At 44.1% G+C, this 17,938-nt stretch overlaps 1 protein-coding gene across 1 annotated transcript in view; it reads left to right on the top strand.

Moving 5' to 3' along the window:
- The window catches only part of dgkb (diacylglycerol kinase, beta), a 1,409,408-nt gene that overhangs the window by 339,338 nt on the left and 1,052,132 nt on the right, over positions 1–17,938 (top strand). The window contains exons 12-13 of the mRNA XM_085988391.1: positions 548–621; positions 2,521–2,595. Coding sequence (XP_085844517.1) covers positions 548–621; positions 2,521–2,595 — 149 coding nt within the window. The remainder of the gene's footprint in view (positions 1–547; positions 622–2,520; positions 2,596–17,938) is intronic.

Here is a 17,938-nt window from a genome sequence, read left to right as displayed (position 1 = left end):
ATGTGTTTTGCTGGAAGGGAATAGTGTAAAAAAAAAGAGATGCTTACTTCGCTAATAAATAATTGTTTTTGAGAACTTGTAGTTTCTTAGAATTCCATAAATTTAAAGTGAATCACTCCAGAAAATTGACAAACATAATCAAAGAAAATGATCTATTCTGTTTCGTTAAAAGATTTAAATGTTTGTTAAGGGTTCCAGGATTTTGTTGAAAGTTTCAAATTTTGAGGTCTTTTCTGAACGTAGAAATCTGCACTGTGATATTTGAGAGTGATTTTTCTGTGCTGGGGCATCATGTAGAGACAACTGAGCTGTTGATTTCAGCTGCACTGTTGTAGGGAGGTATCAAGCTGAGGCCAGATGCCTCTCCAGGGAGAAGGGAGCGAGTTTCAATGGGAGGGTTTGTGCTGCCGTTCACCTCTTAATGACCTGTTCAACGTAGCACTGGTGGGATTCAAACACTTCTTAAAATAAAATGAGATACATAAATAAAATACCTTACACAGTGATAATTGAATGAACATCTCATTATTTGGATACCTTTTTCCAGATCACACCAATTCCAGGCACGCATCCACTTCTGGTGTTTGTCAACCCCAAAAGTGGTGGGAAGCAGGGAGAAAGGTGAGCCTCCTATTTCTGTGTTTCCAAGTTGTCTATAAAAAAGAAACCTAACAAAATGTTTGTACTTGCACAGAAATACAACCGCAATCCCAAATGTCGAGCACAAATGACAACTTTCCATAATTACAGAATCGTTACTGCAATTAGGATTGTGCACTGGGAAGTGTTTGTCTAAATATAACTGCAGATATAGACTTTAGTCAAACAGACTCCAACTCAGACACAAGGGGTCATCCTGCCATATCAAAAATGGCAATGAATAAAAATCTTTGTAAAGTGAAATTACTCGGGAATTCTGCCATTACTCCGATGGGAGATCGGCAGAACTCCCAGGAAAAGGGCAGAGACCTGGTTGAAGTGGGTCTCCATCATTTCTGGCTGCCTTGTGAGGGACAAAACCTCTGTCCGCCCCTTTAAAAGGCAAGGACAACCAGAGGAAGCCACCAAAGATGAGGACTCTCTAAGCCAGGAGATCCCACTCCTCACCCTGGAAAAGGGTGTTTCTGTGGCACCTGCTATGCCAAGAGAGTGGCAGCATACTGGCCTCCACAAGGGTGAATGTGGGCCCCACCGGTAGTGTCCAAGCCAGGTAATAAACTGGACCTCCGGAGACTTCTAAACATGTTTCCAAAAATATTTAACCCTTGCTCAGTGGGGCTGAGGAGAATGTGGTCTATAGGGGGTGGGGGGAGGGGGATCTGGACAACCTATGACCCACCGCCCCTAAGGCACGAGTCATTGTGACTTTCTATGTACATGAGGCAGGTGAGTGCCGGAGATGTGCTCAAAGGGGTGCTTGTGCCTGTCTGCCCCATGCTAATGAGGTATCCTCCGATTGACCCCACAAATTGTGGTGGTGTCAGCGCTATAGGGCACCATCAGGCATGGTATCGTGAGCCGAGGAATATTGTGGTCTTTGTTGCCAAACTATAGTTGATTACATTAAGACTTAGCAAAAATTGCAGTAAATGTTCTTTATACACAGAGGTGGCTGTAACTGCATGACACAGACAGTGTGGAAGTTTATGTGGTTCTGCATAAGCCTTAAATGTGTGCCAACTGTATTTATGCTAACTTCCTCAAGTTCCTGCTTATTCCACAGGGTAATGTTTAGCATTTTATGCCTAACAAGCTAACTGTTTAGCAGCGGCACTTTTTTAATATCCTTAAAATAAGTATACTAGCAATGAAATAGCTGAAATCAGTCGACTATTGCAATGTTTAAAATTGTATTATTAAAAAAAAAATCAAATTATTTAAAGGTTCTGATTTAATATCAAGTACATTTTTTTTGATGAAGTCCGTTTGTATTTAAGATTCTACCCATCCCCGACAAATGTAAGGTGCTGTTGAAATGGCTCCGCTCAGTAAGCGTTTTTTAAAAATCAAACAAATTTGTAAAATTACGTTTCTGTAATCCTGTTTAGTTGCTATGAAATACTAAATATTGTATGATTGAAATTGCCAGTCATTAATTGTGCAGTGAAAATAAAGTGTAGAAAACAAATGACCTGGTACAAGTGTCGTGTCTAGTTAATATCCCCTACAAGTGCCTCCATTTATCCTCCCCTGTGACTTGTACACTGTTTCAACTCACATTTCTATGCGAGCACTACCTGGGGACATTAATTAGGTGTGACACAAGTACAAGCTTGACCTGAGCACACTCCTGGAAAAGACCTTCATTATAAATCATCATTAAAACTAAAATGATTACAGTAACAATACAGATCACTTCTTTATTACTATTAAGTGATGAATCCACATGCATTACTTTGTCTATAAAGACTCCTTTTTGCTTTATCGAATTCAACTTTTTTAAAAAAAACGGAAACAAAAATCTTAACATAAAACAGATTGCTTTAAGAAATGAATAGTATATTTATACTCTTTTCACAGAATCTTCAGAAAATTCCAGTTCCTTCTGAATCCACGCCAGGTTTACAGCCTTGCCAATAGTGGACCAATGCCAGGGTAAGTGCAACACCAAAGCAGGAACTAGAAATATCACGTACAAGTTGGGAATCCAAAAGGTTCCCAACATCATAAGTTTTTATAAATATTCATATTGAACAAATAGGATATAGGCTATTTATAAAAATAGAAACTAGCTATCCAATCCAAACCTTCCAATCTTACAAAAAATGTTAACATCACCTATAGAAAGTGACTCACATTTATGAAATGTAACCTTGTTCTTTAAAGCTGCATTATCTACTTTAACTCGACTTGTAATATTTTACGTGAATTAAAAATAAAAGTTATTAGGGAGCATCATTTGTTTATTGACACCATGACACACACCAACTTCTCAAGACTAAAATTGCTTTTCAGATTAGAAATCCAACAGGAATTACATCCTGTAAAATTCTACTGTTAAATATTATAAGGGGAATGAAAAAAGCAACATTTTTAACCTCTGGTATCTAATAAGATCATCAACATCTACTTCAGTTTGTGTGTTTCAGAAAGACAGTGAAGTCACTTAAATCTGCATAGAAACTTTGGTTATCTTAGGGGTTGACATGTTTCATTACTGTTGAAGACAAATAGTGAAGAACAGTCTTGTATGAATTATGTGCTGTGCAGCTTGTTATGATACCCTGTGTTCCCAGCAGGGTGGGATGTACAAGCTGATAAATCTTACCCTTACAGAAACATTACAAGATTGCAGTCAGCCTGAGGCAAGATTACCAGACACATCTGTTTCCTAATTCACAAACAACAGTATAATATCTTAAACGTCTGCCTTTCCATTCAACCATAGAGACTCCTTCCTGTAAAACATAAACAAAACTACAGTGAACAAATGTAGTTCTTCTGAACCTTCTATCCTGAAAAATAAAAAATAAAATAGGATTAATAAGTTGTCTAATAGAATCCTGTAAGAAAAAAAAAGATAAGCGCAACAACTTGCGTTTACATAGCGTCCTAATGCAATACAAATCCCACAGTGTTTCACAGAAGTGGAGAGGGCACAGAGCATTAGTAGAGGAAGAATTGGGGGAGGTGACTGAAGGCATGAGCGAGGAAGTTTTGAAGACATTTAATGGCAGGACATTATCATTTTATTTACTCCATTTCCCGCTCGGCAGCTGGCCAGATTGACAGGCTGGTCGGCTGCTGGGCGGGAAAGCCAGCGACAGAAGGTCACAGCCGGGGACTATTGGAGATGGTCCCGGGCACCGGGAAAGATCGGAGGTTGGTGTATGGGACGGGGGGTCCAAGTGAAATTGGGGGCAGAATTTGCGGGTTTGATGGCGGGGGGTGTCAGCCGATCGCCACAGAAGAATTGTTTGAGGGGCTGGGGGGCCCTCCTGCACTGTGGGGGCCTGACTTAAATATTATAATAAGGTGTCCCGCCTCTCGAGAGCAGGTCACAAACACGCCATGCTGGCCTCTGCTATAAGAATGGCGGTAAGTGTTTTATCCGTGTGTTAATGAAGACACGGAATGCAGGAGTTGGTTTACAGGTGTTTACTGGACAAAGTCTGGAGGTGAACTAACATATACAAGACAATATACAGGCTTATACAGTCCGAGTGGCCATTACTGGCATTACAGTACACAGGGGGCTCTTAAAGGCACATACACCACAATTCCTCCCCTTTTAGACAACCAGTACATAATATTTTAAGTAATCATTAATTAACATGTTACAAGAACAATAATCTACACATTGCTGCAGTTAATCAATTATAAGTCAGTCTCTCTGGAGGCTTCCTGACTCGGTCCGGATAATGCCTCGGTGGTGTAGCAGTTTCTGGTGGTGTTGTAGGTTCTTTTGGCAAGACTGATTCGGCTTGAATGCCAGTGTCGGGTTCATCTGGTTCCAGTATCACCGGATCGGAGGTAGATACTATGGGTATCTCTACTTCATCATTAGGCGTATAGAGTTGTGGTGTAGGTTGTCCCTTTTCGGATGACTCTATGATCTGGTCAGCATGGCGCCTTATTATGCTTTCTCCAATGTCCACGGTATACATCAGCGGTCCTAGTCGTGTGCAAATAGTTCCAGGCTGCCATTTCTCGGTACGGTAGTCCCGGGCCAAAACTGGTTGACCTGTCTGGAAGGTTCTAGTTGGCCTTTCATTCATGCCTTGAAATTGCCGGTTCTCCACGTCCCTTCTGATGTTTGGCTTGATCAAATCCAGCCGGCATCTTAGGCTTCTATTGAAGAACATCATGGCAGGAGTTTGGTTTGTAACCACATGTGTTGCATTCCTGTATGCAAACAAGAAGTTATCTACCTTATGCTGAAATTTTATGTCTTCATTACCCATGGCCTTTATGGCCTTCTTGAAGGTCTGGACAAACCTTTCAGCCAATCCATTGGTGGCGGGATGGTATGGGGTGGACGTGTAGTGCTTAACCCCATTGTTTTTTAAGAACTTCCTGAATTCTTCGGACACAAATTGCGGTCCATTATCAGAACAGATCTGTTCAGGCAGCCCATTCCTGGCAAATATGGTCCTTAATACTGTGATGGTTTTTTCCGTGGTGGTGGAGGACATCTTTATTACCTCCGGCCACTTGGAGTGTGCATCAACCGCGATTAAGAACATTGAGTCCATAAATGGACCAGCAAAGTCGATGTGTACCCTTTGCCATGGAGATGAGGGCCACTCCCATGGATGTAGAGGGGCTTGTGGTGGGGACCTTCTGGTATCCTAGGCAGCTCTTGGTCATTTCTTCGATGTCTCCATCGATACCTGGCCACCACACAAACGCTCTGGCTAGGTTCTTCATTTTCACTCCACCCAGATGCCCCTCGTGAAGCTCCTTTAGCACTTTATCCTGGAGTTTGGGTGGAATCACCACTCTGGATCCACACATCAAGGTTCCTCGGCACACTGACAGCTGTTCTCTTCTTTGCGAGAATGCTGGCAACAGTGGTTCGCCATGTGCTGGCCATCCCTTCACCGTTAAATCGTAGACTCGTGAGAGAATCGGGTCATTTCTCGTTTCCTTTTCAAATGGCAGAATTTGTTACTGGTAGACATTCCACTATGGTTGAGTGGAACATCTCCACTGGGTCTACTGTAGGTGCCTCTTCTACCGTTGGCAACGGTAGGCGCGATAAACCATCAGCATTCCCATGCTGTTTTGATCCTTTGTATTCTATGTCATATTGGTGTGCCCCTAGGAAAAGGAACCACCTCTGTAGCCTTTGCGCTGTCATAATGGGAACACCCTTTTTAGGGTTGAATATGGAGACGAGGGGTTGCTGGTCAGCGAACAACGTAAATTTTTGTCCGTGTAGGTAATGGTTGAATTTCTTCACTCCCCATACCAGGCTGAGTGCTTCCCTGTCGATCTGGGCATAGTTACGCTCAGCTGAGTTCAATGAGCGTGACGCAAAAGCTATCGGCCGTTCTGAGCCATCAGGGAATCTATGTGATAATACTGCTCCTACGCCATAAGGGGATGCATCGCACGCCAGTCTGATTGGCAGTGATGGGTTGTAATGAGCCAAAACTTCCTTGGATGTGATCAAGCCTTTACATTTATGGAAGGCACGTTTACAGTCCTCGCTCCATTCCCAAATTACTCCCGTTTGTAGCAGTTCGTTAAGAGGGTGCAGAACAGTTGACAAGTTCGGTAAAAATTTATGGTAGTAATTTATCAATCCCAGGAACGACCTTATTTGTGAGACATTTTCAGGTGCTGGTGCTTTTATGACCGCTTCAATTTTCTCCGGGGACTTATGCAACCCTAATTATGTGGCCACAATATGATATTTGTTTCTGGAAAAATTCGCACTTGGGGCGGTTTGCTCGTAGGCCCCATTCTCTCAGCCTAGTGAGCACCTTCTCCAAATTGGCAAGGTGTTCATTGTCATTTTCTCCTGTTACAAGGATGTCGTCTAGGTAGCATTGAGTCCCAGGAATCCCTTGCAGGACTTGTTCCATAGCTCTTTGCCAGATAGCTGGAGCTGATGCTATTCCGAAAACCAGTCGATTGTACTGGTACAGGCCTTTGTGTGTGTTTATTGTGCAATACTTTTTAGAGGCCTCCTCAACCTCCATCTGTAGATATGCCTGTGCCAAGTCAATTTCTGTGAAACGTTTCCCTCCGGATAGTGAAGCGAAAATATCTTCTATCCTCGGAAGAGGATACTGTACCATGTGAAGGACTGGGTTTACAGTCACCTTGAAGTCCCCACAGATCCGAATTTTTCTCTGTTCTTCAGATTTATCATTATTTAACGTTTTCTTCACGACCGGGATGATGGGTGTTGCCCACTCGCTCCAATCTATCTTGGATAATACGCCTGCCTTTTCCAAATTCTCCAGCTCTGCCTCGACTGCTGGACGAATTGCGTATGGCACCGGCCTTGCCTTAAAAAACTTGGGAATTGCTGCATCTTCCACCTTTATTGAGGCGGTGACGCCTTTCAAGGTTCCTAGTTCCTGTTGGAACACTTCTTTGGCGTTGGCCAAGATGTCTTTTAATCGTTCAGGTATGATGTCATCATCATTTTTTTTCTTACTGGTCACCGTCAGTGCCTGAATGGAGTGCCAGTCCAAACGTATCTTCCTGATCCATTCACGTCCCAACAGCGGTGGACCACCATCTTGCAGAACGTATAAATACAACTTCTGTATTTCCTTGCCGTTGTATACAACAGGCACCCTTATTTTTCCTTTGGGGTATACTTTCTGCCCCGTATATGTTTTCAAGATAATGGATGGGTCTTTTAAAGGTATATGCGGAAATAGCCGCTCGTAATCCCGTCGATTTATGACGGTCAGAGCTGATCCTGTATCTAGCTCCATTTTAACTGGGGACCCCGCTATCGTGAGGGTAACCCAAATGGTCTGGTAATCTTCTTTGGCAATTACATTATGTAATTTGAGAGAGCTTAGTCTCTTGTTTCCGGAGTCGCTATCGCTCTTCTGGTCTTCGGAGCTACTGTCCGTCATCATTTGTACCTTTCTATACTTTTCCTTATTGATTTTTTTTCTGTCAGTGGATTTTTTGTTTCCAGATCGGCATACACGTGTAATGTGTCCCATCTTTCCGCATTGCCTGCATGCTTTGTCCTTGAACCAGCAGTCCCTCTGGTCATGGGTGGATCTGCCGCAGCGATAACATCTCTCGAAACCCCGTGTCATTTCATGGGTGCCGAAGTCCTGTGGCTTTTGCTGTATCTCTGCAGCTCCTCTTGCTGCTGCTTCGTATGATACAGCTACACTGAAAACCTTGTCCAGTGTCAAATCTTTCTCAGAAAGTAGCCTTTTTTGTGTTCCTTCACTTAGGAGACCGCAGACGAATTTGTCTCATAGAGAATCTGCCAGTCCTGCCCCGAATTGGCAGTGTAGGGTATCAACAATCTCCTTAAAATTCTTGTCCATCGGTTTGGCTGGAGTGATTAAGTTTCATAACAGCCTGTATGTCCTTGCGCCCATTAGATTTAGAAGTACCGATGCCTTTTTATCATCCTTTATTTCATTCGCTGTGCAATATACTTCCACTCTTTCCACATATGTGGCCCAATCCTCTACGTCACTATCGAAAGTAGTAATGTTGCCAGTCTTAGGCATCCTACAAAATAAATGGCACCTCCCGCGCTTTCCTTTCTTCCTTGCTGAAAAAAAAAGGCACCTCCCGTGCTTTCCCGCCGCTGTTGCTGCTGACAACGCTGTCCTCCGCGGTTTTTATTTATACAAATATTTTTAATAGTCGGAGACTTGTTCCCGCCGGACTCTCTGGGACTTTCCCCGCCCTCTGCGTGGTCCGAACGCCGACCTGCTTTGCAGAGCTGCCCGTCTCCCGAGTGCGCCACCCTTCGTATTTATTTGCCTGTGCCTTCACTGCTTGGCCCCGCTGTAGAGCCAGCCGATCGAGCCCCAGCCCGCCGCCCAGGAAGGATTATTGCAGTACCTGCCACCAGCCTGGCTAGCTGGTGAAACCACAGTTTTTTTTTTCTTTTTTTTCTTCTTCCTTCGTCTGAGGAATCGATCTCCTTGAGGTGCTGCCGAATTGCAGGTAAGTCCGTTTCCAATTCGTCGCCACTGTTGTATCCGTGTGTTAATGAAGACACGGAATGCAGGAGTTGGTTTACAGGTGTTTACTGGACAAAGTCTGGAGGTGAACTAACTGATACAAGACAATATACAGGCTTATATAGCCCGAGTGGCCATTACCGGCATTACAGTACACAGGGGGCTCTTAAAGGCACATACAACACAGTAAGCAGGTTGGGGTTGCATTTCATGATTTTAAATATAACTAATGCATGGTACCAAACACAGCAACATTTTGCAGAAATGTAAAAGAAAACACTCCACAGCCTCAAATGTTTGATGCTGGCCATCTGTTGTGGCATAAATCAGATATGGAAAATAGGTGGAAAGCTCCTCTTCCCAAATAAAGCTGGGACACCAGATCCTCAACAGCATTGCTAAAATATATGAATTCTTGACTAATTGTAATGTTGGATGCTTCCTCAGAAGCACTCCATTCACAATATGCTTTCCCTGGCATGGCATGAAAGTAGGCATGCCAGTGTGCTCAAGAGCCAGCATTGCTTGGTTGGCATTACCCACCAAAATACCACCAACCATTTCTGCAGGCTCTGGCACACCTACCAGGTGGTCACCATGGGAGCTATCTTTCAAGCTCTTGGTCAGCAGAAAGGCAGATGCTGTGCTGTGCCATCTGATGCAAAGACACCTGCAGATAGTGTGAAGCATAGAGCTGCCACATCCAGAGACATAATGGTCAGTTGTAGTCTCAGATTTGGCTGCACCTCTTTGCAGGAAGGCTGCAATGCTAACCAATGAGGATGGTACCATGGAGTGGCACAGCTAACCCTCCTTACATTTATCTCATGAACTTCTTCACTTCAGCAGCCATAAAAAAGGGCCAGGTGCTGGGCTGCTCTGACTTGCCTGCTGACTCATGCTGCATCTTGGGTTTCCTTTTCCTTAATTTTTGCCTGTCTCAGTCTCCTGTCCCTTTTTAGTAGGCAAAGTCTGATAATGGGTTGATATGCCTTTTGAGGTTCTCAAAGACTTTCTGAATTTTTGCCCTATAATTGTGACATTCCCCTTTAATTTAATTCCCCTTTAATAGAGCTTTTCCCACAGTTGGGAAACTTACAAAGGGACCTTATTTGAATAAATATTAAATTTAAATGAGACCTATGCTGGTAGTAGCATGGCCACATTCTTGCCCTGAAATAGTCTATTAGGAAATTAGTCGTACTATGATTTCTCAACCCACACCTGCCACCAGTGAATCTATAAGTTTTATGCCAAGCCATCGAATATCAGGGCCTATATAGCAGACACAGGTCTAATTGTGATAAATAAGTTGCTATCTTCCTGCTATCCTCAACTGGGTTGCCATCTATTCCATTATTCTTCTTCATAGCTCTTAAGCCACAGAAAAGAGGTACAAATAGCTGCCCTTGATGTCAAGGCAGCATTTGACCAAGTATGGAATAAAGGGGCAATAACAAAACTGAAATCAGTGGAAGTCAAAGGGAACAGTCTCCAGTGGCTAGAGTCATTGCTGATGGAAAGGAATGGTTGTGGTTCTTTGAGACCAGTCATCACAACCCCACGACATCACTGCAGGATTTCCTCTAAGATGCGTCCTCAACCCAACCACCTCCAGCTGCTTCATCACTGACCTTCCTTTACTCACCTGGTCAGGAGTGGGGCTGTTCGCTGACAATTCCACAATGTTCACCAAAATTCACAACCCTTCCGGTAATGAAACAATCCATGCCAGCCTACAGCAGGACTTGGATAGCATCCAGGCTTCGGCTGACAATTGACAGATAACATTCGTGCCAAATAAATGCCAATAAGGGACCATTTCTAACAAGACAAAGCCCACCCTCCTCTCCTTGACATTCAACAGCATCGCCATCACTTAATCACCCACATCAACATCATGGGGACACCATTGACCAGAAGCTGAAGCAAAACCATGGCTACAAGCTCAGGGCAGACACTGGGTACTCTGCGATGAGTGGCTCACCTGACTCCTCATAGCCTCTCCACCATGTACAAGGCTGGAGTGTGATGGAATACTCACCAACTGCCTGGATGGGTGCAGGGGCAATAACGCTCAAGAAGCTCAACAGCATTCAGTACAGTGCAGGTTCTTTGATTGATGGCCCTGTCACTGGATTCAATATCCACCCCATCTATTATTGGTGCGCAGTGGTTTCAGTATGTACAATCGTCAGGATGCATTGCAGCAACTCACCAATGTTACTTCAACAGTACCACCATCCCCTGCGGCCTCTACCTCCGAGAAGGGCAAGAGCAGAAATGTCATGGGAACCCCATCATCTCCAAGCTCCTCTCCAAGTCACACCATGCTGAATTGGACATGTAACATCATTCCTTCATCATCCACTGAGTCAATATCTGGAAGTTCCCTACCTAACAATATTTCAAGGAGCCCATCACAACAAGGACGGCAGTGGTTCAAGGAGAAAGCCTACCACATTCTCTGGGAAACTAGGATGGGCAATAAATGCAGTCTTGCCAGCGACATCGACATCCGAGTACAAATAGAAAAAAGCACCATTCACAATCCAGAATTATAAGTGGGATGGATCAATGTAACTGCCAGTGTACTGCATTGATATGCATATGGGAGTCGGGTATGGTAGTGTCATGGATTTCTTACTGAAATAGTAATCCAGAGGCCTTGACTAATAATCCAGAGAATGTGATTTCAAATTCCACAATGTTAGTTTGAGAATTTGAATTCAGTTTTATTAAAAATTGGAAATAAAAAGCTGGTATCGGTATAAATGACCATGAAGATGGTCATAAAAACCTAGCTGATTTGTTAATGTCCTTTAGAGAAGGAAACCTGTCATCCTTATTCGGTCTGGCTTACATGTGGCTCCAGTGCCACACAAACCTGGTTGACTCTTAATTGAAGTTGTCTTGCAAGCTACTTAGTTGTCAGGGCAACTATGGATGGACAACAACAGCCTCATCCCTGGATCATTAAACTGAGGCTTTTTCTGCCCTCAGGTGGCTGTAAAGGATCCCAAGAGCAGGGGAGTTCTTTCAGTGTCCTGGTCACCATTTATCTCTCAACCAACATCACTAAAACAGGTTGGCCCAGAAATTGGTGACGGGGGCTTCCTGCGGGTGCAAGCCGCCGACCTACACTTACATAGCGCGCCGACAGTTGAAGCCTGGCCCTGCGTGGATTTCCTGTCAGTGGCTCGGTTCAGCTCCCGGCGCGCTGTGCTTGCGTGATCCAGCGGCGTAGTTAGTTCGATGAGCTGGCTGGGATCACGTGAGCACTGGGCAACCAATTGGAGGTTGCAAAAGTTCATTCATGAGTTTGATAGTAAGAACTGTCAAACTCATGAAAACTCCGGGCGCCCAAAACAGTACTTAAACTTCAAATAAAAGTTAAAAAAACATCCCACTAATTAAATGAACTATTAATAACTGTAAAAAACTAATTTAAACAATTATTCAAATTTTTGAAAAAAATAATTTTTTAACAAATCAGGTCTAAAAATACACTTACCTTACTGTAAAGTCTTTAAAAATAATAAACCTGTGGAAAAAAATTCTAACTTTAATTAATAGACCACTTACCTTTTAAAACTAAGTACTTACGTCTGCTTTTTTCTTGCGTAAAAACTGGAGGCCTTATCGCACAGGCAACCCTGTAAAAAAAAAAGGAATTTCAGCGCGCACGCGCAGACTCCTGCGCACACGCGTTCCACCTCTGAACCCCTTGGTTCAGAGGATCGGAAATGCCGGTTTCCCGCGCATGCGCTGTGCATGCAGAAAACCGGCAATTCCATCGGTCCCACGCGTGAGTACACGGTGCTTACTCACGCATTGGGACCCGAATTACTGGGCCATTTGTAGTTTATCTAATTGCTGTTTGTGGGATTTTGTTGTGTGCTAATTGGTTGGCACATTTCCCTATACTAGACTGGACTTTAAAATTACTTCATTGGCTGTGAAGCACTTTGGGACATTCTGAGGTTGTGAAAGGCGCTATATAAATGCAAGTTCTCTTTTTAAATGATCCACTTATTTGAAAATCTGTGTTCTGCAAACTTTGAATAATGTATTATGATCCAACTTTAAGGTTTTGGTGGAGAAATTATGTCATATACAGAAAGATAGACAACTGAAATAATTCACGTGTATACCCTCAACTAAATTTAGGTGATCTTCATCCTCCTAGCTTCATATTCCCCCGAAGTTTTTGAAAAACAGAAACCATATGTTTTCAAAATGACTGGAGGGAAATGGATTACAATCAGTTTAGCTACATTTCAGAAATAGGGATACTGAAGGATTGGCCACAGCCCAAGTTGTACCAGTTTGCATTCTAAACCAAAGCTCTAATTCAGAGGCCTGTTCATTTCTTGGCTCCCCTGAATATACAGTTTGCTTCATTGCACCCTTGGAAGCTTTTCAATTGTGATATGAGTCCACAATTTTACCCACCACAGCTTCTGCCCCACTAAAAATTATTACATGAATATTCACAGAATGCAGCCAATTGTTGCAACAATTAAATTTCATATTGGGAATCCCTACAGCAGTGTCGTTAAAAAGTAACAATTAGTGGTATGCCAGTATTTCCCCAATGGGATTAAATTGGGTAAAGAAAATGAAAGATCCACTCAAAAGAAGATCCCCTAAGCTCTTGACGTTTTGTGAGGTAAATCCTATCTTCTTATCTCAAATATTAAAATATACATATGACTAAAATGATCTCAGAAGAAACAATTTATCATCCTTCCCTCTGATATCTCCTTCTGAGCCTTATGTCCAAACCTCAACACAAGCAAAGACAAAACAACATTTGTGGATGATATTTTTATTTCCATGATGAAGTAGTATCTCACAATGCAGGCAGTGATTGCATTATTGGAGATAAATCAGCTTAAATTCTTCTCTAGAGGAATGAAGAGAATTTGAACTGGTGACAAAAGTTGTGCTTAATTCCTCCCTTCAACTTGTACATTCCAAAGCAATTTGTCAAAGTTACTGTACAGCTGTAATTAGTACAATCTCTGAGAGAGGCTGAACTTTTATCTTATACTGGAGATGCAATATTGGCACCCTATTCCTTTGGTGGGAATAACCCATGTCCCAGATATTCTGGAAGGTGATCACTTGCTCTTTTTTCCAAATTATCTACCTTTGATGTGCTACTTTGGTAGACTTGTGCTTACTGAACATACCTTCAAATTACTTGGATCAGAGTAAGTCTCCTCGTGAAATCCTACTTACCTAGAAGATTAGGGATGATGTCTGCACTTAATGGTGGAGAACAGTGTGTGAGCATTTCATCTTGCAAATAATAATACAGTCTAAGGTGAATCTGTTTTTGAAAATATGGTTCCAGTTTGAATTTCTTTGTTAACATTGGCAAAGTTCTATGCCAGGATCCACATACTGATCTATCTTAAAGAAGACTAGCAGTAGTGACTGCTGATTCTTCCACATTACTAGTTCTCTGTTGACAGGAAATATTAAAGGAGGACAGTGCAATGGCCGGGGTGGGGTTGGGGGGGGCGGTGGTGTTGGCTGATGGGAGTGATATCCTTAAATGTTAAGACTGTGGGGGTTCCGCTGAATGTAAACTCCCATGCTCCAAAAATCTATGAGCCGTGATCCCGATGGATTTCCAGCACTGACCACACCAGAATTTGCAAGGTCAGTGGGAGAGCATGGGGCAAGTGGATGGAAACATACAACTGGAATATCTGGCACCTGCTCATTACTGGGGAGAGGATGGACCAGTCTCCCTCCCAAGACCCCAGCCGTGACCCCTTCGGCATCCTGTGTAAGATTTTTTTAACTTGCCTTGCTTCATGTTTCCAGGCCCACTTGCACCCATCTGGAGGCCCATACACTTCACCTCCATTGGGTGTACCGGCCTCCAGTAATATTGATCTCAAAAAAGCTGGGGGAGTAGGAACTCCCAGTGTAGGGAGTCCCGGTTCCCCAACTCCATACGCCTGACTGTATTTTCCTGCCAGTGAGTGGGCAGAATCCTTCACAGGGCAGGCTGGAAAATCCCAGAAGTGGCAATGGCAGAGACCTGACACAAACTGGACCCTGTCATTTTCTGCTGTGTTTCACTGTTCTGTCACTAGAGTTATGGTGGGATACCCATAGAGCACTCTATGAGCTCCAACTAGTTAGCCATCTGGTGCAGTGGAAATATCCTAAATAATAATGCTGCTGCCTGCAATATATTTCACTTTAAAGTTCACACTGGGACAAAGTAAGATTTTAAAAAGTGTCCTTTACAATTAAATACAGGTGTCAATTACACATAGGTTTCAAATACACAAAAGGCTGCATTTTCCTGTGAAATGCTGCCCATTTTGGTGCCGATCATGAGCATCTAATGGCGCAGTAATGCCTACCATGTGAAAAAGATCAGTCTCACATTGCATGAAAATTAATCACCCAAAAAATTGTCATCCATTTTTAAGGCCCACTGGGACACCCAACCCTCTTTAAGTTGAGTCAAGAGGGCATATTTAACCTCTTTGACCCATTTCTCAAACTTTTGCTCGAAACCCACCCCAAATTATTACTGACACTATGGGGGAGAAATTCAGTTGGTAGCGCCAGCGATTAGCACCTAAAGAGGTCGAGAAGTGGGGCGTTAGCCAATTTTCGGCCGGGCGCAGTGAACCCAGCACCTCTTGCCATATTGAGTGGCTTTTAGCGCTGGCGCTAAATCTTAGCGGCCGCTCGCGGGCGCAGGCAGATCATGATGTCATTTCAGTGTGCAATGCCTTTTTGGCGCCCCGGACCGGAAATTCAGTGGTGCGCCCCTTCGTTCTGCCTGGCGCTAATAAGGACAGCTTACTGGAACGTTCCCCAGTCGCTCTCGGGCTTAGGGGGGGCGCTCTTTAAAGGGGACTGCACTGGAATAAAAGCGGCAGCCATTTTGGGAGCACAACTTCTTTGGGATTTTCACAGAGTTGCAGAGTTGCACTCTGAGAGCCATATCACTAGTGACCCAGTGCTGCCAGAGGACCTTCAGCCTTCAGACCATCACCCTGCTGCTGGTGAGTCTTTACACCCTGTATAATTTCTTGTTACCTATTATTATGGGGGCTGCTTTGGAGGGGAACGTCCTGCTGCTCGACCAGCTGGAAAGGGCACAGAGACGGAGGGAGAGAGGGCCAGGAATGGCCAGACGGAGGAGGGCCAACAGACGTCGCCACACCAGACCTTACGCTGCCAGGGTATTCAGACAGCAGTTCTCTTACCTCAACATGTCGGAGGAACAGTGTCTTAGGAGGCTGCGATTCAGAAAGGAGGTGGCGACTGAGCTGTGCCACCTGCTTCAGGCAGATTTTCAGCCGCAGATAAGGTGCAGGACCTCTCTGTCGGTGGCTGTCAAGATTACAGTAGCACTGAATTTCTATGCGACCGGCTCCTTTCAGGCAGCAACTGCGGACATTGCCAACATCTCCCAGTTTGCGGTGCATAGCTGCATCCAGCAAGTAACAGGTGCCCTGTTTAAAAGGCGGCGGCAGTACATCTTGTGAGATCCGTGATTCTGAGAGTATGCTGTTTTTCAATAACCACACGGATGCTGTAACTTAACGATAAACAGGTATTTACTGGAGGAGGGTAGTCTCAAGACTGGGGGTACCGAGGCATGTGCAAGGCTTATATACAGGTGTGGTCACTGCCGGTACTACAGTATACAGGAGCTGTAAAAGTAGTTCTGTCTTAAAGGCACATACATTACAATTCCTCCCCTTTTAGATTAGTAGTACCCCTAATATTCAAATAACAATTAACACTTTAACATGTACATTAAACAACAATAGTCCATTTATAGATTCAGACTTTGGGGCGGCTTCCTGACCCTTTCGGGATAGCGCCTTTCCTGAGGTTCTTGTTCTTGGTGCAGAGGCGATTCTGACCCCTTTTCATCGGGTAGTTCATCGGGTTTCACTGCTACTGGTTCTGAGGTAGATGCTACCGGTATGTCGGGTTCATCCCCAGGTACTCGAGACATGGGGTTGACGCGTTCCTGTGACGCTAAAATCTGATCGACGTGGCATCTCACAATGTTCTCCCCGACATCCACTGTGTACATTAATGGCCCCTGCCTTGTGCATATCGTTCCGGGTTGCCATTTCTCTGTTCGATATTCACGGGCCAAGACTGGTTGTCCGACATTGAAGCTCCTTGTCGGCTTCTCATTGATGTGCTGGAATTGTTTGTCCTCAACATTTCTTCGCACATTTGGTCTGAGCAAGTCCAGACGAGATCTCAACCTTCGGTTAAAGAACATCATGGCCGGGGTCTGGTTGGTAACTGCATGTGTCACGTTTCGGTAGGCTACTAAGAAATTGTCCATCTTATGCTGCAGTGGAATTTCATCGTCGCACATGGCCTTTATCGCCTTCTTAAAGGTTTGTACGAACCTCTCAGCCAATCCATTTATGGCTGGATGATACGGGGCGGGTGTGTAATGCTTTACCCCATTCCTTCTCATAAATTTTTGAAACTCTTCGTACACAAACTGTGGTCCATTATCAGAGCAAATCTGCTCTGGCAAACCGTTTCTGGCAAATACGTTCCGTAGGACTTCAGTTGTTTTCTCTGTAGTGGTTGAGGACATTTTTATCACCTCAGGCCACTTCGAATGAGCATCCACTGCTATTAAGAACATTGAGTCCATGAATGGACCAGCAAAATCAATATGCACCCGTTGCCATGGAGAGGAGGGCCACTCCCATGGGTGTAGAGGGGCATGTGGTGGTGCATTTTGGACCTTCTGACATCCTAAGCAGCTCTTAGTTAGGTCTTCGATTTGTTGATCGATTCCCGGCCACCACACATAAGCCCTAGCAAGGCTTTTCATTTTCACTCCCCCCAGATGACCTTCATGTAGCTCATTTAGCACTCTCTCCCTTAACTTGGGTGGAATCACCACTCTGGATCCACACATCACTGTCCCCTGGCATACTGACAGCCGTTCTCTTCTGGATGAGAATGCTGGCAACAGTGAGTCACCATGTGTTGGCCATCCCCTCACCATCAAATCATATACCCGAGACAGCGTCGGATCATTGCGGGTCTCCTCTATATCTGCGTTCGTTACTGGCAATCATTCAATTATTGATGAATAAAATATCTCGATAGGGTCCACTGCTGGTGCTTTCTCCACAGTAGGCAGTGGCAGGCGCGATAGCCCATCAGCGTTCCCATGCTGTTTCGTGCCTTTATATTCTATTTCATATTGATTCGCACCTAGAAACAGGGACCATCTTTGTAACCGTTGTGCAGTCATCACTGGAACGCCCTTC

The sequence above is a fragment of the Somniosus microcephalus genome, chromosome 5 (assembly GCF_052327205.1).
Source record: "Somniosus microcephalus isolate GS21.2 chromosome 5, FLI_Smic_1.0, whole genome shotgun sequence".
NCBI lineage: Eukaryota > Metazoa > Chordata > Chondrichthyes > Squaliformes > Somniosidae > Somniosus > Somniosus microcephalus.
The sequence above is the reverse complement of the archived record's forward strand: the minus strand, read 5'-3'. Positions and strand labels throughout refer to the sequence as shown.